This window comes from Vicia villosa, linkage group LG1 (assembly GCF_029867415.1).
Source record: "Vicia villosa cultivar HV-30 ecotype Madison, WI linkage group LG1, Vvil1.0, whole genome shotgun sequence".
Classification (NCBI taxonomy): Eukaryota; Viridiplantae; Streptophyta; class Magnoliopsida; order Fabales; family Fabaceae; genus Vicia; species Vicia villosa.
Genome location: NC_081180.1, coordinates 221,888,463 through 221,914,412, shown reverse-complemented (window position 1 = coordinate 221,914,412; position 25,950 = coordinate 221,888,463). Strand labels below are relative to the sequence as shown.

Sequence of the window (25,950 nt, the reverse complement as noted above, 5' to 3'; positions counted from 1 at the left end):
GCCACGGTCATAAGATCATATCCCCACAAAGTAATCATTAAGAAGATACCTTCAAACATACTCGTCCCGACAAAGACATGGCTCCCCAACAGAGCTTACATCTTCAACACTACCGGTCATCCAACATTTTGCTCTTCTCCAAACATGGCGTATTAATGTCTTTATCCCCAATCAGGGTACATCAAGTTACTGATCGTCCCCAAGAAGAAATCATAAATCCCCAGCGGAGCATATTCAAGATTAGATCAAACATCAAAGTTACAATGACATGGAGATCCACCTTCTCAATCAAGATGTATCAAATAGCGCAAATCATAGTCATACATCATAAACCATAAATATATTCATACAATTGCATACATGTTCATACATAATACCTAAAGCATCGCGACAAGTGCGTACATAACATGCAAGGTTCTCATTTATTTTGAGAATCCCGTCACATAAACGCATTACATGCATCATGACATGGCATAAAAAACTAACTTTACCTTTTTCAGGTTACTGCTGCAGTCAAATAAACATTATCAACACCTTTCAGATCTAAGTCGATACCTTGGACGGTTCCTTAATGATCCACCTTCAGAGTTAAGTCGATACCTTGGACGGTTCCTTAACAATCTACCTTCAGATCTAAGTCGATACCTTGGACGGTTCCTTAATGATCTACCTTTGGAGTTAAGTCGATACCTTGGACGGTTCCTTAATGATCCACCTTCAGAGTTAAGTCGATACCTTGGACGGTTCCTTAACAATCTACCTTCAGATCTAAGTCGATACCTTGGACGGTTCCTTCATGATCTACCTTTGGGAGTTAAGTCGATACCTTGGACGGTTCCTTAATGATCCACCTTCATAGTTAAGTCGATACCTTGGACGGTTCCTTAACAATCTACCTTCAGATCTAAGTTGATACCTTGGACGGTTCCTTAATGATCAACCTTTGGAGTTAAGTCGATACCTTGGACGGTTCCTTAATGATCCACCTTCAGAGTTAAGTCGATACCTTGGACGGTTCCTTAACAATCTACCTCCAGATTTAAGTCGATATCTCAGACGATTCCTTAAACAACGAACTTTTCAAAATCTAAAAGCAGTAACCTCGGACGGTTCCGTAACAATCAACATTCAACAACTACTTCTCAAACACTCCAAACATAATCTAATGCATGATTTGCTGGATGGCATCTTTTAAGCCCATCCCCATCATACACCTGGATGGCATCTTCAAGCCCATCTCCGAGAAAAGTCCCTTCGTCATCAACTAGGGCAAATTCTTGGGTATTCTAGTGTTCAATCCTCTTCTACCTTCAGATTCCGACTGGCATACAAGCCACCCTACATCTTCAGGTTTAAGAAAATTGAACAGGGGCAGCTGTCATACCCCAAAATTTGCCCAACATATTTATTCATATTTCAATCCATCTGACTTTCAAATGCTCAAAATGCACAAGAAAAAAGCATGCAGTCTCTCTCCTAAACAACAACCCTCAAACTAGGGTTTTGATCTCGTCAAAGTAAAATCAAGTTACAAGACCTCAAAAGGACCTCATAACCTCTCATATTCCTCAAAGAATCCTCATTCCAATTTTCAAGCTCTGATTCAAAAAGATTGCTCATTCAATGGCCCAAACGATCAATAATCGACTAGTTGACCTAAAAGTCAAACTATGATCAAACCACAGTCAAAACTTCTGATTTTTTGTCAACACCCTCATTATGAAATATCATTCACTATTTGATCAAGTATTGATCATGGTTCATCAAGGGAAGATCAGAAATCAACAAGTTCAAAAGTTCCTAAATTAGGGTTTTCATAGGAGAAAGTCAACCCAACTTTGACCAGCCATAACTTCCACATGGAACATCAGAAATTTCCCAACCAAAGCTCAATTTGAAGGAAATTGAATTCTCTACAACTTTGTCTCTCACAAGCCAAGTCCAGAAATGCACCATTTGGGAGATATGAGTCAAGACATTATAGGTCCTTATAAAAGTCAACAAAAAAGCCATCTTTTTGAAAAGAAGTGTACATGATCATGGAAACCTCAACAAAGATGAAACTGAAAGGAGTGTTTAGAGGACATCTTGACCTTTCTAAAAAGTCCAAGAACACTAAAAAATGTTAAAATTTGAGCAAGATACAAGTTGCACAAGTTTGACGTTTTTGAAGAGGTGCATGAAGAAAACTACTTGTCAAAACCAAAATTCTTCCAAATGGGCCTGAGTCCTTATGATCTAAACTTGTTTCTAAGCCCATCCACGACCTCCAAGTCCAAGAGCACCCTTATTTGTCATTTATTTTATTTATTTTTGAATTATTTCCATTAAAATTCAAATTTAATTAAATAAAATACAAAAGCAAAGGATAGGTTGAGTTGGGCTTGATTTCTACTTATCTTGAGGACCAAGGAAGCCCATAATCTATTTCCCATTTATTTTATGATTTTATTTCATTTAGTTTTGAAATTATTCAAAATTAAATCAAAGAAAATTATAACTTAATAAAAAGAGATTGCATGATTAAATTTCCAAATATTTTTGATTTATTCCAATCAATCTCAAGGGCATTAAACACGTGAAAGAAGGTGCATAAATAGTTGGAGACTCAAAATAGTAAGATTGGGTGCAAATAAAATCAAATATTCTCTCAATTTTTTCTCATCAATTACATGGCTTTCTCTCCAAGTTTTATAACCCTAAATCTCTCCTCTATATATACCTAGAGCCATACAAATAATAGAAAACGAAAAATTGGTGGTGAAGCACAAGGGTTTCCAAGTTATAAAAAACAACAAGAACTAGGGCAAGGAAAAAATATTGTTGCAGCCAATATCCACGACCTCCAAGCATTGCAGCATCATCTAGAGGTTACAAGGAGTCGTTTCCAGCCATTAACAAAGCCCCAGAACACGTGGAGAAGCGCCATATCGTTCATTCTCGGTTTGCACCATTCTCGAACTTGAAACTCTTAACTTATGCCATTTAAATTTGATTCTTTGCATTCATACATGTTCATGGTGTTCCTTAGAGTCAGTTCGACGTATTCCTTTTAAGTTTTAACGCATGGATCTCGACCCGCCATTGTTAGGGCATAAGATGTGTGCACGATCGGGTTGTTAGTTGCAAGTGTTTTTAGTCCAAACGGATACCACGGTTGTGCTCAGCAGGCGATTTTAAGTAGATCTGGATCCTTCTCGATTTCGTTTGATGCGTTTTTTTGTGATGTTCGAAAGATGCAGGTTAGCTACGAGGCCTTCATGGAGAAATCGTAGCAATGCTGTGGTTGTTTCATGGGTAGATATTTGCAGGTTCAATAGAGAAGATGATGACTACCTTGGACTTTCTAGGGACGCGCGTGCACACGTGATTGGGCAGTCAGCAGTTCTTGAGTTCCTCACCACTTCTTATTGGTTACGCATGCAGCACATGGGGCCCAGCGGACGTTCTTTGACTCCATCACTAATTATCTTGTTTTCTTATTTATTTAACATCATCGATTCCCTTTACAGATGAGCACCTCAGATCAATTGGCAAAAGGGACGCGCCAATCATCCTCATGACCTGGGTTCGATCCCCAGGTTTTCATGTTATTTTTAGACAATTTATTTGGCTGCAGATTCAGTGCGCCTCCCGCGCAAGCACCTATCACAGGCCTTCAATGCGAGCCTTTAGATCTCTCTCCATTCCAGATCCAAGGACCTGGAGCTGTAACCCCACCATGGAACCTCACAGGACGTCCACACATAAGCAGAGCTAAGTTTTTTTTCTATTTTTTTATTATTATTTATTTATTTAAATTACATGTTTCCTTTTAGCAAACTATTTTCTTTAGTTTTTATTAACTAATAATTATTATTTTCTTTTCTACAAAAACACATTAATTTTAAATAATGTTTTATTTTAATTTTAATCGGAAACTCTATTTTTCCACAATTTTATCTGTAGTTGCTTTTAAATAATAAAAATCATTATTTTTGTATATACTCTTAACTAATTAACTAAATGAAAATTGATAATTAATTTTTAGGTTTGTTAACCTCGATAGGTAGATGTTTTCCACTAATGCATTTTCAAGGCTTATAAACCTTTTGGGTCACAATAAGTTTTCTTAAAAACCTTGTTTTTCATGGCTAGGGTTTGTAAACCTTTTTAGGATTAAATCAATTAATGCACTAACATTTCTCTTCTCTCTTCTTCATTCTTAATTTTTTCAGGGTTACCGTTAGGGTTTTTCAGCCACACGCCATCAATCAGACAGCTAAGTTTCTAATTCTCTCTTTGTTAATTATTATTTTTATTTTTATTTTTGCCTTCTAAAAATTAGAGTTTGCCTCACTAATTAAAGAATTTGTTCTACACTCACCACTATTATTTTCCTATTAATTTTCAGAATTGATCGAGGGTTCGAGGAAGATCAAAGCATTCAAGAATTTTTGTTAATTATTGTTCTCTCTTATTCTTTGTTTTAATTCCCCCATCCCCGCAGGTGTTTATTGTAATAGCCTAGGCTTTAATTTCTGCCTTTGTTTTCTGTCAATATTAACTGCGTGGTTAGTAATCTTAGGGAGTGCAAGCCTTTAACAAATTTAGAATAACTATAATTATAAGATAAATATTATCTGAATACAATCACGTGATTGGTGCACACACTCACCTTTAGGGTACCCCTCTTGTTGCCTGTTGCCTTCAAGCGTAGGGATGCCTTAGCTTGTTGTCCTCAATTCAAAAATCACCACGACCCTCCGGTATAAGATCATAGTCCCTTCGAGTTGCCTACGATAAATATGATCTCGCCCCTCGATTAAATGGTGATAGTCCCTTCGAATGCTAAGGTATCCTTACTGTTGCCTAATGACTATTATGTCCTTCCCCGAGACTACCTGCCCTCTCTATGGTAGGGACAGTCTTGTGGCGAACGATAATTTCTCGATGACCCTAAACATCCAATTGAAAGACTTCCTGCCCTCTCATGGTATGGATAGACCCTTTCAAACGAAAGACTTAAAGAACAAGAAAGACAAACTTAGGGTATGTAGTTCTTAGTTGCTTGCTCACATTTAAATCAAAATCAAATGCTTTTCACACCTCTCTTTTCAAATACTTTCAAACAAGGCTACGCTTATTTACAAGCTAAAGTCCTTAACGAAATCTTTTTACTATTCACACACGACACTTCAAACTTTTCAAACAATTCAAACAAAGTGAGCTAAGCAATTAAGAGCCCATGGATAACCATGGATGCAAAGGGTGCCTTACACCTTCCCTTTGTATAACTTACCCCCCGAACTCAAAATCTTCCAAAGGTCTTTCCTGTTCTTTTTGCCTTTCCAATTGGATAAAATAAAAGTCGGTGGCGACTCTTGCTATCTACAACATTTCAATAAAAGTCAGTTCACCGTATTACACTGATGGTTGTTGTTATTATTGTTTCTCGTCATTTCACAATTGAGATAACGCAACAACAAACGAGAAAAGAAAAAAAAGCAAGGAAAAGAAAACGCAACGAAACAGTTCTCAAGAATGAGATATGCGCAACGAAAGCAGAGCAGGAATAACCTGCTCTGATACCATCTAAGCAAATGTGAATGATGAATGAATGCCAAGAAACTCCATTGATGGAGAAGAACAAAGCTCTGTGAGTGCAGAGAAGAAACTGAAGAGAACAAACAAGAAGTTCAATATTGCATTCATTAGTTTGTTACAAAGGCGTTACATGATATATATACAAGAATAACTAACTAACTGATCATAACAAACTTTTAGTTAGTTAGGGCATAAGCAATCTCAGCTAATCAATCCTCCACGTCAGTAATCTCATGCACGTGCTTTGTCACAACATGCATGCATCATGGTACTCCCTCTATCGTTCACGATACTCCCTAAGTTCCTTTAAGCAGCAACATGCATGCAACAAGTTCCTTTAAGGCTTAGTTTATGCAGAATTTTTATTGTTATATATAATGAATAAGTGAGCATTTTTATTCCAATTCTTGATCCACTGTCAAGGAAAGTACTAATGCAGACTTATGAACCTGGTGCATGCATTTGTTGTGAACAACATACATCACATATTGATTTTGAGTCCCACATCGATTTCCACTAAGTAAACATTAGTGTTTATAAAAGAAGTGATTCAGTAGAACTTATGAATTAAAAACAAATTCAGTAACTGGGTCGTTCATCATACATAAAAGGCTATGGCGCAAATGTTATATTTTTAAAATTTAAAAATTAAAAAACAATTCATTACAAATATTAATAAAGATTATTTTAGAAAACCTATAAAATTATTAATAAAAAAAGTTAAAAATCCACGTGGAACAAAATAATAAAGAAAGTTAAATTAAAAATTACACGTGGAACACAAAAATACCACGTGGACTGCCATTTGGGGAATTAGTGAGAATCTTTACTGCCACATTGCAGTAGGGGTGTATTTGAGAGAATCTTGAAATTGTAAGGGGGGTTTTAAAAAAAATCTTTTACAGGAGCTTAAAGTGAATATCGCTAATATTATAGGGAGGTGTTGCATATTTAACCCTAAATAAATTCACAAGTTTATTGTTTAAATTCAAATTTTAAACATAGGTATCACACATAATAAAATAGTACAAAATTACAAAGTATAATTGCAACATAATCTAATGGAATAATTTATAACAAAATAACTCAATTGTCTACTAAATTTAATTTCAAGAAAGGAAAAATTATTTCAATGTTAAGATCTGTTTCTTCAACATCAAAATCATCTACAATAAAATCAACCGCATCCGCAATATCTTTATTTTTTATTTTTTATTTCATTTTATTTTTTTATTAAAATAATCAAAACGACGTCGTTTTATTTTTTTTAAATTAAAAAATAAAAAAGAATTTAAACAGCCTATTCAAGAAAACGGTTTATTTTTTTGTTTTAGTAGTTTATAGCAGTGGCGGAGCTAGGAATTTTAGATAGCCTGGGCAAAAGATTTACCCCACTAATTATTCATCTGTTTTAATTTTTACACCCTATTTTTTATTAATTTTGCCCATAATTTTGTCTAAAAATCGACTATTAAGTTAGAGGAGTACAAAGAAAATAGGGGTTGAGCCCGGGATTGAGCCCGGACGCGTGCCGGGCTAGCTGGGCTCTAGAACCGCCCCTGGTTTACAGCGATTTTGACCGGTTCACAACGGCTCAACGATATATTTGATCCAACAATTGAACTAGATCGATTACTTAACTGATTCCCCATCCAATTGGTTTGGTCTGGTTTCTAAAATATTTGTTTGTTGTGATAAATATTTGGTAAATTGATTTGCCGTCTCGTTTGGTTCCAAATTCCAAGGTTGAAAATCAACTATTTTTAGGATTCTAGAAATTTTCATTATATGATGGGAAAATTTGGAAAGTTGGAAATTGTTGAGTTGTGGTCATCAAAACATTTGCCAGGTAATTAAACCAACTAATTGGTGGAAAACGTTTTCTTGTTTTTTTGACTCATAACATAGCTGGAATCTTTTTAAGAAGCTTGATTGGTGGATAACCCGACGGATAAGTTAAGACAACGAGGAACACGTTAATTTGGTTAACTTTTTGTTTCTTCTGGGATGTCACAATTTAACGTATAATCTTCAAATTAATCAAATAAGAAAAATTGTTTGATTATGAGCATATCAGAAGAGTTTTTTAAATAATATTATAAAATTTAGATTTTAATTTATCATTATCTTTTAACATTTACAATTAATTTAATTACATTGAATTTCCTCTTCAATTTCAATTATTTATACTTTATCAATATATTATAGGACATTTTTATACAATGAATTATAAACTATAGCTAAAAATATAGTATGGTTTAATTTTGTAATATGTATCTACAATTGTAATTCAAAATAATATATTTGAAACAATGTGAAGTATTTGTTTGTCTATTTAAAAATTATAAATTTAATTTACAAGAATTGCTTGATAATTTGTTAGCATTTAATGAGATAAAATATTTAAAGTTAGAGTTTGTAACATATAACCACATTTATAATTAAGAATTATATTTTAAAAATAATATTGAAGTATTTGTTTGTGTACTTAAAATTATCAGGATTTTAAAACTGATACATGCGAATGATTTTTTTTAAAAACTATTTTATGCTTAATTTTTTACGGCATAAAATACTATATAATGTATTTCTTTTACAAATATTGATAGAGACAAAAAAAATAGATACAAAAAAAAATTAATATAAGAAAAATAAAATAAATTGTATCTTTATAATTGTTGTTAATAATTATTGTTAAGAAATCGATTTTTTTTGAGTAAATTGTTTTTATTTTTATAGGAATTTAATTAGTTCTCATAATTTTTTATCGAGTTATTTGAAAATTTCTTATTTTAATTTTTAATAGAATTAAATCAACTGTTAGAGTTTTTATCTAATTATTTAAAATTAATTAAGTTAATTTGTTTTATACGAAATTAGTGTGATCAACAGAAAATAAAATGAAATTTTAATATTTTGAGTTTTGATGTATCGTGGATATTTAACTTGAAGGTGTAGGTAACTCAAAATAATATGTGTTCCGATCTATTATGGATTACTGCGTCCGCAAGTGTACGGAAATATGGAAGTAATATAAAAGATTGTCAAACCCACATATACTAATGTCAACCTACTATAATCTATCGTTGCTTTGTAAAAGTAAGACTAATGAATGATTGATTAAGGGGAAACTAAGACTAAATTAAAATAAAGACTAAAATAATATTAAAGTAATATATAATAAAAGAGAGGCCGGAATTAGGATTCCGTCTATCTCAGGGACTCTGTAACTTGTTGGCTTATACTGACGTTAGAAAAGTGTTTACTAGAAAATATCAATTTAAAGACAATATCTCAAACTCTCGTGGTTTTGAATAAAGTCACGTTCCTTGACCATGAGATTTTGCTCTCGCTTACCTATTCAAATACTTAAGGCTCTCGCTATGTTTAGAATTAATGTCTAGTTTCTACTATCTGGCTCCACCTCTCGCACTCACAGTATCGGCTCGACCCTTAGTTAATTTCTCACTCTTGTGGAGAAATCGTGGTAAGAAACCTCTCACTCTCGTGACAATGTTACCTAAATTAATATAAAAACTAAAACCAAAACAGAATTTGCAAATAATTATTTTGGCCAACATAATAATTACCGACTTCCGCCAGAGACGACGGTCCTCACATACAGGACTCGAGACAGTTTAGCTAAACATGGAATTAAACATAAGCATGATAATACGATAATTAAATATAAGACAAAACATGATTTAAAACAAAAATTAATTTAAACTAAGATGAAATCATAAACAGTTAGAACAAACAATTAAAATGAAACCTGTAAATAAAATGAAGACTGGAAATACTGTTGAAATATTCTTTGCGTACAATAACTGAAACTGAATTGAAATTATGTCGGCATGCATGTAGAATCCGATACAGAAATTAAAATAGCAAACTCTTAAAACTAGAGTTGTGATAGCTCTTCCACACCGGAAGAGCTATCACTTTTACATGTAATTTTCTGCTTAAAAGTTAATAACAATACACTGCTTCCAAACGGTAAAACGGTCGAATCCTTCTGTCCATTGCCTCCTTTATATAGCCTTTCTCTGTAACTTCTTTTTTAAGTGAAAATATGGGTGGTGGCTTCATGAAGAGATCCTCGGGAGACTTGATTGATTTGAGAAAATATAGGAAGTGGGGTTGGTTGGATACTTGGAGACATGGAGAAAGTGGAGAAAAACTGATACTAGAATAAATGATTATGTGGCGAGGGGCACAACATTGTGTGCCGAGGGGCACAACATGAAAAACTCCATTTTTCTGTTATTTTCTTATTTCATCCATGTTTCTTCCCAGTTTCTTTGTTTCTTCACATGGAGGCTCTTTGTTAGCATATACCTGAAATTCAATAGAAATACCGGCATAATAAGATATAAATAAATAAAAACGGTACTAAAATGCACGCGAGTCAAGTAGAGTTAATAATATAATTTTGCGTTATCCATTACAATTTGTATAATTTTATAACATTATATATGGAATGGAGAAGCAACAAAAATAAATCAATGAGTATACATAATTTTTATTTAGAGAAATGGAAAGGGGTAAGTCATGGAATATGAAAATAGAAGTGTTTTAATTAAAAGATATTTATAAATGCGACATTACACATTTCTTAAATAAATATTAGAAGTTTTAGAAAGTTGTGCTTTGAAGAGTCCCACATCAGGTTTTTAGAGATGCGGCAAGAAAGAGAATGAATTATCAACAAAATATTGTGAGACTCGATCTTAATATATTATAATGTATTAGAAATCATATATTAATAAAATAAAAATTTACAAAAAGAATAAAAACACATAGAGTATCAACCATGGGCAAGAGCAGGATCAGAGAGGAATATAAACACGACCACCTTCACAAAGAAAAAGTAGGGTAGCTGACACCAATACACCACTAATAACAAAGTCACTTGAGTAAGTCTCGTTCCCAATCTAACAGAGTATCGATAAAACCTGAAGCATAGTGCACCCCAAATTTTTCCCTATTGATTTCCATCACAATTGACATATGGTTCACATTCATCTACATATATGCGAGCTACTTTGATGTGGACAACCAATGACTTTCCCGCATATGGCATGTTGTCTCGATGGGGTACGCATGGAAAAATGGCATGTCCATATTGCATGGGACACACAAAAGAGTTTACTTTGGAAATGGGTGGGAAAAGCTCGTGGTTTGACTATCACGTAAGTTCTTACCAATAAACCATGAAGTTAGAAGAAATAAGAATGCTCTTAGAAAAGAAAAAAAGTAACAGATCTTCCTCCCCATCAGATGTCATCGATTGAAGTATGGAATAACATTTGTGATCTACCAAATTCACAGATAATGGTAAAGCATGCAGAATTTAAGGATATGGGGACACACAATTGGACAAAAAGAAGAATGTTTTGGGACCTTCCATATTGGAAGGACAATTTGTTGCGATATAATATTGATGTTATGTAAATTGAGAAGAACTTTTTTGATAATGTATATAACACTATGATGGATGATAAAATCAAGACAAAAGATAATGAGAAGGCTAGAAAGGACTTGGGACTTTTGTGTAATCGAAAAGACTTGTAGTTTAAAACTTGACCAAATAGAAAATTATTAAAACCAAGGCTTGTTACACTCTTACTCCCCAAGAAGAAAAAGTTGTTTATCAGTGGTTAAATGAGTTAAGAATTCCAAATGGTTATTCCTCTAACCTAGCAAGATGTGCAGATGCCCAAACCGAGAAGTTGCATGGAATGAAAAGTCATGCTTTCATGATTTCATGAAATGATGGCTTCCAATTGCATTTGGTTCACTTCCCAAGCATATGCTTAATCCATTAAATAAGATCAGTCAAATTTTTAAAGAAATATGTGCGTCAATTTTAAGAGTAGACGACATCATTAAATTGGACCAAAATATTCATGTCATTCTCTTCAAGTTAAAGCAAATATTTCATCCAGGTTTTTTTGATTATATGGAGAATTTACATGTGCATATTGCTTATGAAGCTTACCAAGGTGTACATATTCAATATAGATGGATGTATTCATTTGAATGATTCATGGGTGATTCAAAGTGATATATCAGTGAAAAATAAAACCAGAGTTGAGGGATCAATATGTATGCATTACTTGCATCGTGAAACATTAAATTTTTGTTCTCATTATTTCAATAACATGATGTTGACTCCAAGAATCATAAGGAACGATGTTCACTTTAGGGAAAAAGTCAATTTAACTTATTAGTTTTTGGTCGTCCAGACCATCCCTCTGGAAAGACGAGTGTGCATTGAATTTCTAAAAAAGAAATGCAATCTGCTCATGCTCAAGTGTTGATAAATTGTGTTGAAGTTAAATCATTTATTGAGTAAGTATATTAAATTACATAAATATTTATTTCTGGTACTACTTGTCACCTTCTCCAACCTATATTGTTTACCGAAATAGGGAATTTGGCACCTACTATTTTCAAAGTACGGGCGAACAACCATCAGTTGGTTACACACATGCCTATTTTCCTGCATGCTTTAAGCAACAATTATCCTGCATTATTGCACCAAGTCCTGAAATAATCCATTTTAGAAGTTTGTTTGAAGGCCCTCATCAACGTTCAAATGAATGTCACTTATACTTTATAAACTGATATAAATTTAACACTAAAAAATGGATTGAAGGGAAGAAAACAATTAACAATGGTGTAATCGTAAAAGCAGTTACAGAGGATGGTGAATACTACTTCTATGGTGTTATCACACATATTTAAGAGTTGGTATATAATTATATGGACTCAAAAATAGAGTTGTTTTGTTTTTTTATGACTAGTATATGTTCCATCTTCTAGAGGAAGAAAAATATATTAAAAAAATATAACACCGTTTAGGTTCGAATGGATAGAAAGTACAATGAGTATGACCCTTTCATAATGGAAAATGATGTTAGGAAAGTTTATTACGTACATTATCCTTCAACTCAACCACGTAAACGATGATGATGTGTTGTAATAAAGTCCAACTAAATGGGTCATATTGAAACTGGCGATGTAATAAAAGATGTTGCATACCAAGATGATGAGACTTCACCAGTTAATGGGGTAATTAAAATTAAGGAGATTACAAGTTTGTGTGTTACTGTAGTTGAGGGTCAACAAGTTGACACAACTATCTTATTGATAACAAATCATGTGGAAGAAGAGCATAAAGAGTCAGGAGAGTCTGAAGAGAATAATATTAGATCTTATGAAGAAAGTGAAGATTATGACCATGAATGAATAAATTTGATTAATATGTATTTAGAATAAACTGGAAATGTAATTTGAATAAATCTTGTGTAATATTATTTTGCTCTAATTAATATATATTACCCTTGTAACTTTGATATATTTATTGTTTTATGTTTTTCTTTTAAAATAGAAAAAAATGCTACCTATAAGGGAAGAAAAGGGTAAGAGTCAAGATAATCGCCTCACCAAATTCATTATAGAAAAGATTCCTGATTGATATATGTTTATTCCTATTCCACTTTCCAGCCAAGTGGATAATCCTCTTATGCGTTCTACTCCACCACCTATGATTCTTACTCCACCACCTATGCATCCTACTCCACCCATATCTAGATTTTTCACTGTATTACTATCCATGTCTTCTTTGTCTACATTCCCGCCAGCTTTTATTAATCCTCCTGAATATACAACTTTTATGTAGTCGGGTGCACCGAACATTCCACATCCCGCATATTTTTCTATGCCTTCCATGCAACCGAGTGGACCTAGCACCCCTCACCCCATATATTTTCCTATGCCTTCCATGCAGCCGAGTGGACCTAGCTTTCCACCCTCCACAAATGTGCCTATGCAATAGATGGATCCAGGTGGATCAAACATGCCACATTCTTCATCCATGCATTTTGAGGATGATATCAGTGCTCATGGAGATACTAGTGCTCCTAGAGATACCAGTACTCAAGTTGATGCCAGTGCTCATCAGGAGCAAAGGAGGGAGCGCGTATTGAGATTTGTGCCGCAAAAATTAGGAAGAAAGATGACAGAATTATCATTTAGCCTGATGGAGGATTGTAAGTGTTCTTATTTTTTATATATTTTTAATTTCAATTGTTTTTAAATTAATACTAACTCAATTTTGTTTATTAGCCTTCTAACGTCACATCCTGCAGTATTGTGCATAACATAAATTATTAAAGAAAAATATGAAAAAAATTGGCTGACTTATTGAGCACTTACCGGTGATGAGAGAGTAGAATGATTTCGGTTATTTTAGGGATTATTAACTAACTCGTGTAATACTGTTTTATTCATACAATAATTTGGTTTGAGATGTTCATGATTATACTCTATTGAATATATTTTTATTCATACAATAATGTAGCAGAAATGTTGTTGGGATGCAAGGGATCATCCCCTTGTTGCGGAAAATTTTCATACAAAATATGTTGCACGTTTTTCTGACACACTTAGGCGTGTTGGACTTAAATGGAGAAAAAAGGATCACATCCCTTTTAGATAGGTGATGAATTATTTCAACAGCTTATTGCCCAATGAAATTTTGATACCTTTAAGAAAACATTTGAAAAGGCAAAAAAAAAAAATAGAGCTTCTGTGGTTGGCGGCTGCAACTACGCAGCAGGCAGTATTAGTGTTGCTGAAGTTGCACGAAGGATGGTAATTTATTTTATTTTTAATTAATTTTTACTTAAATTTTAAATTAATTAAAACCTATTGGTTTTTTACTTATGTTTTCATTCAATTAGCGTGAAGAGTTTGGTAGAATTCCACTTTTTAATGAGCTTCATCTGGAGACTCATCTCAAGAGAAGTGGAGAGTTTGTCGATGATCGCTCAAGAATAACTCAAGTAAGTATTTTTTTTATATTTATCATTTTATTGATTTTTTTATGTTCCTAACTTATAATAAATTATGATAACATTTTATTTATTTATTTTTATAGGAGGAGTATAATAGACGAATTGCACTTACTGTATCAAAGCATCCTGAATTACTTTCACCACCATCGGGGTATCCTACTGACCCTTCTTTGGGTTTTCAGACTTGGTATGACGTATCACGCGGGAAACGGAAAAATAGGGAAGTCTATGGTTCTGGAGGGTACGCCAAAAATATTAGGCGAAGGTGTTTTAGAATGAGACTTGCTGATGGTGAAGGATCATCAAATCCATCTATCTTAACTGTTGAAAAGCTTAAAATTGTGAAAAACTCGGCGCATACAGATGCAGCACGCGAAGTAGCAGCAAGAAATGCAGAAATTAAGGAAATAAGGAGAAAACAAATGGAGATTCACGAATAAATGAGGAGAAAAGAATTAGAGATGAGGGAAGAAATGAGGAGGAAAACAATGGAGTATGAGGAAGCAATGCAGGTTTAAAATGAGCGGGAACATATATTTGAATAATTCATGGCGTCACAAATGATGAATCAAGGTTCCGGTAGTGAATATGGAGGAGTTAATAGATATAGAGGAGTTGTTGAGGAGGAAGAAGAGGAAGATCAATAAAAAAAATTAATTGCAATTCTAATCTATTATTTTTGGACTCACTTGTTTTTGGCTTTTTTAAAAATAATTTTAGTGTTATATAAGTTTTTGTAAAAATTATTTACAAAGAAATTTTTTATTAAATATTTGAAATTTTAATAATTATTCTTAAAATGTTATTTTAGATATTTCATAACTTTTTTGGATATCAAAATTTCAAAAAAATATTTAATTTTGAAGTTCTCTCAGATAACTTTTCATAAAAATTATTTTTGAAATATAATTATTTTTAAAATTTTGCAATTTCAACAAAATTTTGACCTTCGATAATATATACTTATGTTATATAATATCAAAAATAATTTTTTAATTTAGAAAAAATAAATATAAGAAAACAAAAAGCAATTTTTTCAATTTTATTTTTATAAATATAAACAAAAAAAATCCATTTTTTTAAAATTAAAATAAACATACCGATTATTATTTAATAAAATGGATTTTTTTACTTTAAAATCTTTCATTTTGATTCCCTCTTATATTACGAACAAAAAGATAATAACATAATGTATTTTAAATCGCGAACTAAGAGATAATAACATACTGTATTTTAAATGCATGATATGAAATCAACATCTTTAAATTTTCAAAACAAAAAAAAAAAATCTAAAAACTTCTGTTTAATCTCTAAAAATTATTTAATTTGTTAATTAATAACACATATTTGAATGACTCTACGTCACTTAGTTGTAAAAAGATACAAAAAAATTAAAACTTGAACATCAATTTTATTAGAAGAGGCCTAAAAGAGCAATTAATCAAATTTGTTAATTTTTAAATAATATAAAAAATAAGTAAAAAAAATTATATGTTGTGATATAGCCTATAGGGGAAGTTTATTTATTGGCTGATTCATATTAAGAGGAAATGATATTTACGTTTACAAGTCAACCTTAAAGTAACCAACGTACTACTCACGTATACCGAGATTTTCGCCAGAAACAAAATGTGACTCACCCAATCTCCTTCTGGCTACGTTAGAAACTGAATTTTAAATTCTATAAATAGTTGTATCTAATGTTACTTTTCTTCATATCCTCTTTTCACAAAACATTATCTTCTATATCTAGCCACCCAAAGAAACAACATGAAGTTTCTTATTGCTTTTTGTATCATGATCTTATGGGCATGTGCTTACACAGCCATGTCTCGCACACTCTATGAATCATCTGTTGTCGAAAAACATCAGCAATGGATGATGAAACACGGACGCACATACACAGATAGTGTCGAAATGGAAAAACGCTTACAAATATTTAAAGAGAATTTGGATTACATAGAAAAATTTAACAATGCTGGTAACAAGAGTTACAAGCTTGGCCTAAATCCATATTCTGATTTGACTAGCGAAGAGTTTATTGCTTCATATACTGGAATTAAGATTCCAAATCAACTTTCTTCCTCTAAGTTGGGGTCAAATGCAGTACTGTTCGATGTTAATGATGATGTTCCAACAAATTTTGATTGGAGAGAACAAGGAGTTGTCACTGATGTTAAGAACCAAGGCCGTTGTGGTAAGTTACATAAAAATTGTTTTCCATATTAAGGAACTAATCTTGATCTTCTGATATTATTAAATATATGTTGCAGGATGTTGTTGGGCATTTTCAGCTGTGGCTGCTGTAGAAGGTATTACGAAAATCAAAACTGGTAACTTGGTCTCACTGTCGGAGCAACAATTGCTTGACTGTGATCAACAAAGCCATGGGTGTGGTGGAGGTTATATGGATAATGCCTTCCAATCTATAATACAAACCAATGGTATCGCTAGTGAAGCTGATTATCCATATCAAGAAGTTCAACAAACCTGCCAAATAAATGATCAGATGACAACTGCAGCTAAAATAACTAGTTTTGTAGATGTACCGGCTAATGATGAACAACAACTACTACAAGCTGTAACACAACAACCAATATCAGTTGGGATCGATGTTGGTAGTGAATTTCAGTCATACAAGGAAGGGGTGTATTCAGGAACATGTGGAACACCCTTCAACCATGCAGTTACAGCGGTTGGTTATGGAGTAACGGAAGATGGAATAAAGTATTGGTTGATTAAGAATCAATGGGGTAAAGATTGGGGTGAAGGAGGGTACATGAGGGTGTTGAGGGAAAATGGTGACCCTAGAGGTCAATGTGGCATTGCTGCACATGCTTCTTATCCCACTATATAGTATTACTTTCAAATGAATTTCACATTGTCAGTTCTTGTTGTGTTGCTATAAGTAGCTATAAGTGTTCTATTTTGTCCAAGTTTTCCTTTTTCTGAAGCTCTTGGCTTCTTCGTGTTTGTGCTTCTATTGTAATGAATATAAGCTTATATGAATCAATCAAAGAAATATATTAATTATTATAATGCATTAGTGTTTGAATACATTTTATTAGTATGTAATACATTTTATACTGACATGCACAAAGCTTGATAGGTAATAATAACCCAAATTACTAACTATATATTGTTTTGTTGTGTATTCTTAAAATACAACAACACTCGGGCATCTCTTTGTTCATTACACTACAAAAAAAATGTCTCCTGCCACGACCAAGAAACCGAGGCTATATGCAAAATAACTGTGGCGTAACGCTGAGGCCATGGTTTGGCCACGAAAATCCAACTGTGGGATATGCGGCCGTGGCCTAAAGTATAGTCCACGGTTTTTTGGTATACACCACGTTTTTTGACATCCGTGGCTTTTATAGGCCACAGTTTAGATAGTTTGATTAAGGCCACGGTTTATATTTGCCATGATTACAGTGGTCATATGGTAAAACCACGGTTTAACGTTTAGCATACAGTTTGGTTCAAGATATAGTCACGGTTTGCCATGATATAGTCACGTTTAGCATATATGTTATGTATTTTAAACCATTTATCTTACCACAGTTTATTTCTGTATCATTACATAAATATGTCATTATATATATATATATATATAAAATTAACAATAATAGGCCACTGTCTAATTTAAATCAGTCTCATGTAGCTTTATCTATTTCACTTTTACATATTCAATGCATGAATTCAACAAAAGAATAGGTTATTGTTCAGCATATCATAAAATAGAGGGTTAATTATGCCAGGGGTCCCTACAAAAACGCGACCCTGCACTTTTAGTCCCTGTAAAAATTTTCTTAGGAAAATGGTCCCTATAAAATTTGGCGTCACGTAATGTTGTCCCTCCCGTTAGTTTTCACTAACGGAGGGTGACGTGGCTGGCCAGCTGTATGTTTTCATTTGACACGTTGGAGTCCCATTATAATTATTCAGAAAACCCTAATTGTTCCCTCTCATTGCCTTATTCTCCCCTCTCACCCATTTATCGTCTTCTTCCTTCTTCATTGTTCCAAGCAATATTCTTCTTCATCTTTCTGCTTCGTCTTCTTCAGCTTCGCGTGAAATCCATGGCGTCTTCTTCAAATAGAGGCAACTCGATTTCAGCAGTTCATTCAACAAGTGTGAGCAATCGTAGATGGAGAATGTGTGCCTGCAATGTTCGTATGACATCGTATCGCTGCAAGAACGGCCGTAATCGAGGAAGACTTTTCTGGAGGTGTCCCTTTTGGCAAAGCGATGAAACGTGCAACCTCTTCGAATGGGATGATGATATGGAACCAGGGCATAACATAACGGAGAGTTTAAATGAAGAATGGACAAATGACCCAACTAAGACAAGAGAGATGCAATCTGTTGAAGCCTTGAAGGAGTTATATGAGTCAGCAATGAAGAAGAATGTTGAATTGCAGATCCAACAGAAGGCAGAGGGATTTTATGGAAAGATGAAGACAATTTGCTTAGCAATTTTGTTCATGGTTAATTTGTATTTATTACTAAAATGTAAATGTTAAGGATCTTGTGTTAAGGGTTAAATGTATTTGTTCATGTGCAATTTTAAGTTTAGCAAAACCTGTGTAATGTGTAATGTTCAATTTTAAGTTTTCTGTAATGTACAATTTGAAGTTTCTGAAATTGAATGCAATGTTGTGGATTGGGTTTAATAATTGTTTGTTACTCATGTTGTTGTTTTAAAAACTACAAGACCTCTAAGTTGACAGGTTCCATAGTGAGCTATAATCCTGTTGGCAATGTTACAATTTGTATGATACAAACCTGTTGGATATGGGTAACATCTAACTTGACAGGTTCCATAGTGACCTATCTACAATGACCTATAAATTGACTCATATAATTTGTTTACAGCAGCAAGTGTATTCCATAATATATAATGCATTGTAATTGTCGTATTTAACAGTAAGACATAGTATAATTAGTAACCTCTAATTTGATTACAGCACAGAATATATAAGTAATTGTATTCCATAACATAATAATGCATTGTAATTAGCACATGTTTGCAGCATATTAAGTTGACTTGAGTTAAACAAAATAAATGCCTCAAAAGATGGTAAATAACCATAACAAACAGCACCATAACAAACAAAGCAGTTGATTACAAAAAAATAGTTTCCAAAATCAACAAAAACAACATGAGTCGCTGAGTTAAGCCTTTGTAGATGTCATCCCATTTCTTCATCTTGGGGACACCACTTGTTGAATCCTCTGTTGCTTCATCCTCCTCAACGATCACCAATGGATCATCTGGTTTTTTCCCTGGCCCTGGAATAGCCTTTGTCTTGAGGCTTCTGAGTCTATCACTTTGCCTTTTTGCCACATCCATATCACTTTTACTTTTTGTTGCTTTGGGCTGCACTTGTGCTGAAGATGTTGTAGGTGGTTTAGGAGGAACCTGTCCAACAAATGATGCACCTACATGTTGTTTGAGTGGTTTGTTCTTTGGCTTTTTTGGAGCTGGGCCAAAGAAAATTTTGGGTCCATCCCTAGCCTTTGTAGCAGTAGTTGCAGTAGATGGTCCAGAATCCTTGGCAGCAGCAACTGGTTCTTTATCCTTTGTTGGCTGAGCATCCTTTTTCTTGATGGGTGAAGAATCCACACTCAAAGGCCTAATGTCCAAAATATCATCCCAATCTAGCAAGGCTTCTAGTGTTTCAGCATCCCATTCATAATACTTATCAACAGGTGAAGAGTTTGATGGTTGTGTTGTACCACTTGTTCTAGACTTGGCATTTTTTGAAGCTTTGCCCTTAGCCTTATGCTGCAAGAAAACAAATTAGTTAAGTGAATGATTCAGATAAGTAAACAATACATTTAAGTGAATTTGAATACCTCTTTTTTTGCTGCCACATTTGCTTGGGCAGTTTGACTGGCCTGTGTAGGCACATCCTCAGTAGTTGTCACATTATTAGTTGGAACTTCTTCATTTTGCACATTTTCTTGGACACCACTTGTTGGACCCTCTTCAATTGGTACATTTGTTGGGACACCTATGGCAACAATTTGCTTGTTTTTCTTGCAAGTCCTTTTGTTGTGACCTAGTTCAAAACAAACTTTGCATCTATGACTAGTATTAGTTCTCTGCCATTTATTCTGATTAACCTCATCAGCTTCTCTCCTACATAGTTTTTTGGGCCTCCCTGCACCACGTTTGTACAGTGGTGGAAACATATCAGGTTGAGTTGTTTTGGGCCATTTGTTCTGGCCATTCAAAGGGGTGATGACTTCATTATAGCATGCCTCATAGGTACTCTTGTGATAGCACTTGTTTACATAACTCACTGGGTCATCCACCTTCCTATATATGGCTGCCACTGCATGTCTACATGGTATCCCAACTATTTCCCAAAAGTTACAACTACATGTATGTTTCTCAAGGTCAACTACAAAGCTGTCAGTAAAGAGTACATGGGTAACTTGAAATGAATACCTACCAGCATATGTTGCTCTCCAACTAGCACTCTTCTCAATCTCTCTATCTAATCTCTTTAATGGTTTAGACATTATTTGACCATTGTATCCATCTACTTTTTCTCTAAGGGTCGCAAACCTCCCCATTAAATAATTCCTAATCCACTCAAGCATTGTAATAATTGGCTTGTCCCTTTGCAATAAAATGGTTGCATTAAAAGACTCACTCAAATTGTTCATTAACACATCACACTTTGAGAAAAAAGGGAAAGCATGCTTACACCATTTGTTCTTGGGAATTGCCTCCAACCACTCATAAGCTTCCAATTTGGCCTCCTTGATCATAAGCATCTTTGCTTCATGTGCCTCAAAATAGGTAGCCTTGGCAGCTGCCATCATGAGATCCCTGTACAAAGTTCCTCCACCAAACTTTTTTTTGAAGTTTGCATATAAATGTCTTAGACAAAATCTGTGCTCATAAGCTGGATACTCCTCTTCAAACACTTGCACCAGTCCCTATTCAAACAACATGAATAATCAATATTAAGATACTACATGTTACATTTAAACAACAATAATAATCAATTTTAAGATACTACATGTTACCTTCTGTTGATCAGATATGAAACACCATCTGCCATCTCCAATATCTTCAATAAGTAACTTCATAAACCAGCTCCAAGAGTCTTTTGTTTCACTCTCAACTACAGCAAAAGCAACAGGAAGATATTGGTCATTTGGATCTCTGCCCACTGTAATGAGTAAAATACCACCATATTTGTGTTTCAAATGGCATCCATCCAATCCAATAAAGGGCCTGCATGCCTTTGTCAATGCTTTCTTGGTCCCATCAAAGGATATGTAACACCTCTCAAACCTAGGCTTCAATCCTGGGGCAAATGAAGTAGTGTTGATTTTGAATGTATTGCCTGCTGAAGCCCTTCTCAACTCAGAACCATAAGACCACAACATACTAAATTGTTTGCTTGAATCCCCCTCAACTATTTGTCTTGCAATTTGTCTTGCCCTAAATGCCCTGCACCCTGGAATTTCAGTGGAATACCTTTGTCTAATATCAGCAACTACCTCATTCAGTTTCATCTTAGTGTTGTTCTTCAAACCATCTACAATAACCTTAGCAACCCATTCTGCCTTAGCACTTTTGTTAAAAAACTTTCTCCCACACTTATGTTTTGCAAATAGTGTCTTTATCCTAAAAGTTGTGGATGTTAACACCCTACTACACAATACTGTATAATTACACTTTTCTTGTCCTTGCAAACAACCCTGCATCTATTAGAATCATTCTTCTCAAACTTCACATCTCTTCCATTTAGCACATTATGCTCAAGTATGGCATCCTTAAACTGTCTCAATGAACGAAATTCCATTCCTACTTTGAAGACATAATCCTTGCTCAGTTTATCTTCCTCATTGAACCTTATAACACATTGCCTTTCATCAGAACTATCATCCTCAGCCCCACTATCCAACTCATCTGTCATGTATTCATCTTCAATGACATGTTGCTTCCCCATTTCTTCTGTGATACTAATTTTGTTAACTTGTTGACTTGCTGCACCAGGATTTGCTTCCCCATTTTCTTGATTTATATGCTCAGCAGCATTTCCATTCACCACATCATCCATTTCTTCAGCAAAACCCTTCATTCTTTCCTCCTCACTATCATCAAAATGCACATCCCTTACTGATTCATCACTTGATTCATCCTCACTATTATTCTCATTATCTGCTTTGCCCTTCCCCTTCTCCCTAATCCTATCCATAAAGGTACTACCACCTTCTTCAGGTTGTGGTTCACAAAATATCTCAGCATCACAGTTATTTCCAACAACAAACATCACTAACTCAGCAACATCTGAGTCATCCCTAAATGGCAATATGTCTTCTTCAAAACTACCATTTCCAGGTTTCCACCACATCTTAACAGTTTTTTCATCAAAGTCAGGTTCAATGGTTTTCACTAAGTCACGTGCTTCATAAAACGACCAGTAATCTATGTCTTGGTTGTTAAACCCAATTACAGTCCCACCTTCGTATCTAATCTCTGGGTCTTTCACGAAACAACCTTTTATATAAAACACTACTTTAAACGTAATCATTTCCTGACCAATACATATTACTAACAGTTTTAGGTTGACTTCAGATAAAGTATAAACTAAATAGAAGTGAATATAATACGAACCTAACAATTCTAAATTGGGAGAAGTGCGTTTACCTGGGTCCACGAAGATGGAGACAGCAACGATTGTGAGGGACCACGAGGAGACAACAACCGGAGCGAGGGACCACGCAGAGGATAGAATAAGAAGCACACAGAAGCTGGGACCACCAATGGAGAACCAAAACCACGCGCAGCTAGGGTTAGAGTTTGGGGGGGAACGAGAGTGTGAATTTGACTTTTGTTTTCTGAAGATGTGTATTTGATAGACTTAAGTTTAAGTTAATCTCCTTATCCAGTGTGGCAATTTTAATTTTTCTTTTTTTCCATGTCAACAATGCCACGTCACACTCCGTTAGTGAAAACTAATGGGAGGGACTATATTACGTGACGTCTAATTTTGTAGGGATCTTTTTTCTAAGAAAATTTTTAGAGGGACTAAAAGTGCAGGGTCCCTTATTTATAGGGACTAAAAGCGTATTTAACCCTAAAATAGATACTATTAAATAATAACTTTCTTTACAATGTGATTAGCGTCAGTAAAATCTCACAAGGAAAAACTCCTACACCAATATCATGAAGCATCCAGGGCAACAAGTTCTTCAACAACATGTACCACTTTTCATCCTTTACTTTGTTTTTCTCCTATTTGCTGTTAATACTATAGGAGACAGTCTCAGCTTCTGTTCCTCAAAAATATGAAGATATTTCAAGTTTTAGAAGTTAAGTATTCACTGCAATTGCTTTGGTTGCATCCATATGATTGAGTCGACATGTTCTAATGGGGACTTCAGGAAGCTCGTCCGGTGTGTTACCCTGCACGTGATAATACACTGTCAGTATAAAAAGTTTTACATCGTCGGCAAATCGCAATTAATTATTGTTACCTGTATCAAAAATGCAATTTCTACCACCAAATTGTTCAAGTATCCAAGAACTAGATTTGCCACTCCTCGTGCAACTGTTGAAGATCCAACATCGATGTCAAGCTAATAATATGATTCACACGATTAAAATGTTAGCATACGAAATAAATGAAACTTCATACTATTAAGGATTACAAAGATTTTGCAATGTTAGTAACCTCTAGATAGTTCTAACGCTTGTCCAATCAAACATGCTTTCTTTCCGACACTTTGCTTGACAATCCATGATCCCTATGAGAAGAAAATCACTAGGAAATCCAAGTTTATACTTGTCACAAACATTAGAAATGTATCTAAAATTTTATCTTAGGCATGTAACTAACCTTATAAATATATGGTATGAGCTTAAATCTCGAGTTTCTTCAAGTATCATCTCCTTCAACAAGGCTTTTCAGTAAAGGATTGTCTTCTAAAGTAGTTTTCATCATGTAATAGACTGCAATGTTATATAAGGGACTTCCCGGCATCTGATTCATGATATGAGTATGAAAAAGTAAATTAACAATATGATACTTAAAGGTGATGATGAATATAGTAAATAATCAAGATTTTGAGGTCATACTCACCTGTATGTTGATAACAAAAAAGAATTCTGGACCACCATTTGCTGCATATTTCTGAAAAAGTCCAAATGCAAAGCACGTATCGTAAGAAATTACTAGAAGTAATATTTCGATGATGAAAATTACCGTATCTAATAACTCATGAAAGGAATAAGAAAATACCTGGACTATGGAACCGGGACGACTACTCAAATCATCTTCTCGTCTGCCACACTGGAGCCAATCTGCACCTAGATCTGCCTAATGAAAAGATTACAATATCAAACAAATATAAGGAACATATTGTCAAACCGTAACATAACTATAATCAAACATAAAAACGGAGTTATGGAGATTTCAAACGCAGAAAACATGTAAGTCAACTCACCTTTTTGTGCTGGCTATTGAAGTCTAATATTTTCCAATATGGTGTAACAATAACAAACAAGTGATTCAAGAAGCTACAAAATTATAGATTCAAATAAAGTACAATCAGCTCTTGAAATTATTTTAGAAATTAGTCTTGATTATGATGCAACAATCTATCATACCTGGAATAAGTCTTGACCATGATATGGAAAATCTATAGGCATCTAAGCCCATTTTCACCATGAGTTTGACTTCATCCTGCAAGAAATGAAACCATACGTAAACCAGTCTTTTAATTTGTCAAACATGAGAGATTTTCGGTAATTCCACATCTACTGACAGTTCTAGATCCTGAAAGTTTCTATATCATCGCTTGATCTTGAAACTAAATATCTAAAATCGGAGTTTTTATATGAAGGAAAATTTTTCAAGAATTACCTTGACAGTTCTAGATCCTGCAACTCTGTAACCCAACCATTGTATCTGAGTTGTACTGTGACCACAGGAACTCCAACAAGTTCGTATATGTTATTGAACAACTCCTTTTCCCTCCACTCTGCTGGGATTAATCTTTTAATTCCAGGTACATCAAAGGCTGATATCAAGTCAATGATTGGTTAAGGCATTGTAGATTGTTGCGGTAATATGAGATTAATACTAAAACAATGACAAGTAAACTACTAACCAGCAACATAAGCATCAGCTTCCACAATTTTCTTCTCAGTAGCCTGAAAAAATAAGCATTATGACTTTTAGAATATTATTTGAAATCTAATCAAGCATGTAAAGATTTTAAATAGAACAGGTAAAGCTCATCACCTTTGACAAGGAAAGTCCTCTAACATAAATCCAAACCATATTCAAACACCATACTTCATAATCTGCAAAAAATCCAAACCATATTCAAACACCATACTTCATAATCTGCAACACACACCATACACCAAAAGTTCCTTTTAAACCCTAACTCTGCAGAGAAGAAAAAGAGATAATACTCTCTACAAAAACTTTTCTCAAACATACAAAAATCTTCATAC

General features: G+C 34.1%; 2 protein-coding genes, 1 long non-coding RNA gene and 1 pseudogene across 3 annotated transcripts; 1 reads left to right on the top strand and 3 right to left on the bottom strand.

The window, feature by feature from the left end:
* Positions 1 to 16,183: 16,183 nt before the first annotated feature.
* On the top strand, positions 16,184 to 17,489 carry LOC131622910 (zingipain-2-like). The gene is made up of 2 exons (XM_058893923.1): positions 16,184 to 16,647; positions 16,724 to 17,489. Exons 1-2 carry the CDS (start codon positions 16,221 to 16,223, stop codon positions 17,305 to 17,307), a joined length of 1,011 nt encoding a protein of 336 aa, XP_058749906.1. The 5' UTR covers positions 16,184 to 16,220; the 3' UTR covers positions 17,308 to 17,489.
* A 2,984-nt stretch (positions 17,490 to 20,473) lies between these two features.
* LOC131595387 (uncharacterized) lies at positions 20,474 to 23,017 on the bottom strand. Its single transcript, XM_058867733.1, has 4 exons — positions 22,157 to 23,017; positions 21,501 to 22,079; positions 20,586 to 21,410; positions 20,474 to 20,521 (listed from the first exon to the last, which is right to left on the bottom strand). The coding sequence occupies exons 1-4, from the start codon at positions 23,015 to 23,017 to the stop codon at positions 20,474 to 20,476; spliced, it is 2,313 nt and encodes a 770-aa protein (XP_058723716.1).
* A 718-nt stretch (positions 23,018 to 23,735) lies between these two features.
* On the bottom strand, positions 23,736 to 25,115 carry LOC131595377 (protein ENHANCED DISEASE RESISTANCE 2-like; annotated as a pseudogene).
* Positions 25,116 to 25,344: 229 nt separating this feature from the next.
* Positions 25,345 to 25,760, bottom strand: LOC131622902 (uncharacterized). Its single transcript, XR_009290039.1, has 3 exons — positions 25,733 to 25,760; positions 25,599 to 25,641; positions 25,345 to 25,508 (listed from the first exon to the last, which is right to left on the bottom strand). It is a non-coding gene; the product is annotated as an uncharacterized LOC131622902 (long non-coding RNA).
* Between the last annotated feature and the right edge of the window lie 190 nt (positions 25,761 to 25,950).

Bases quoted from the DNA above. Each gene is read 5' to 3' on its own strand.
- LOC131622910 (XM_058893923.1), top strand. From the start codon at position 16,221: ATGAAGTTTCTTATTGCTTTTTGTATCATGATCTTATGGGCATGTGCT. The intron at 16,648-16,723 runs GTAAGTTACATA...TATATGTTGCAG, and splicing joins TAAGAACCAAGGCCGTTGTG to GATGTTGTTGGGCATTTTCA.
- LOC131595387 (XM_058867733.1), bottom strand. From the start codon at position 23,017: ATGATTACGTTTAAAGTAGTGTTTTATATAAAAGGTTGTTTCGTGAAA. The intron at 22,080-22,156 runs GTAATTATACAG...GCAAAACATAAG, and splicing joins TTTGCAAGGACAAGAAAAGT to TGTGGGAGAAAGTTTTTTAA. The intron at 21,411-21,500 runs GTAACATGTAGT...TTGTTTGAATAG, and splicing joins TCATATCTGATCAACAGAAG to GGACTGGTGCAAGTGTTTGA.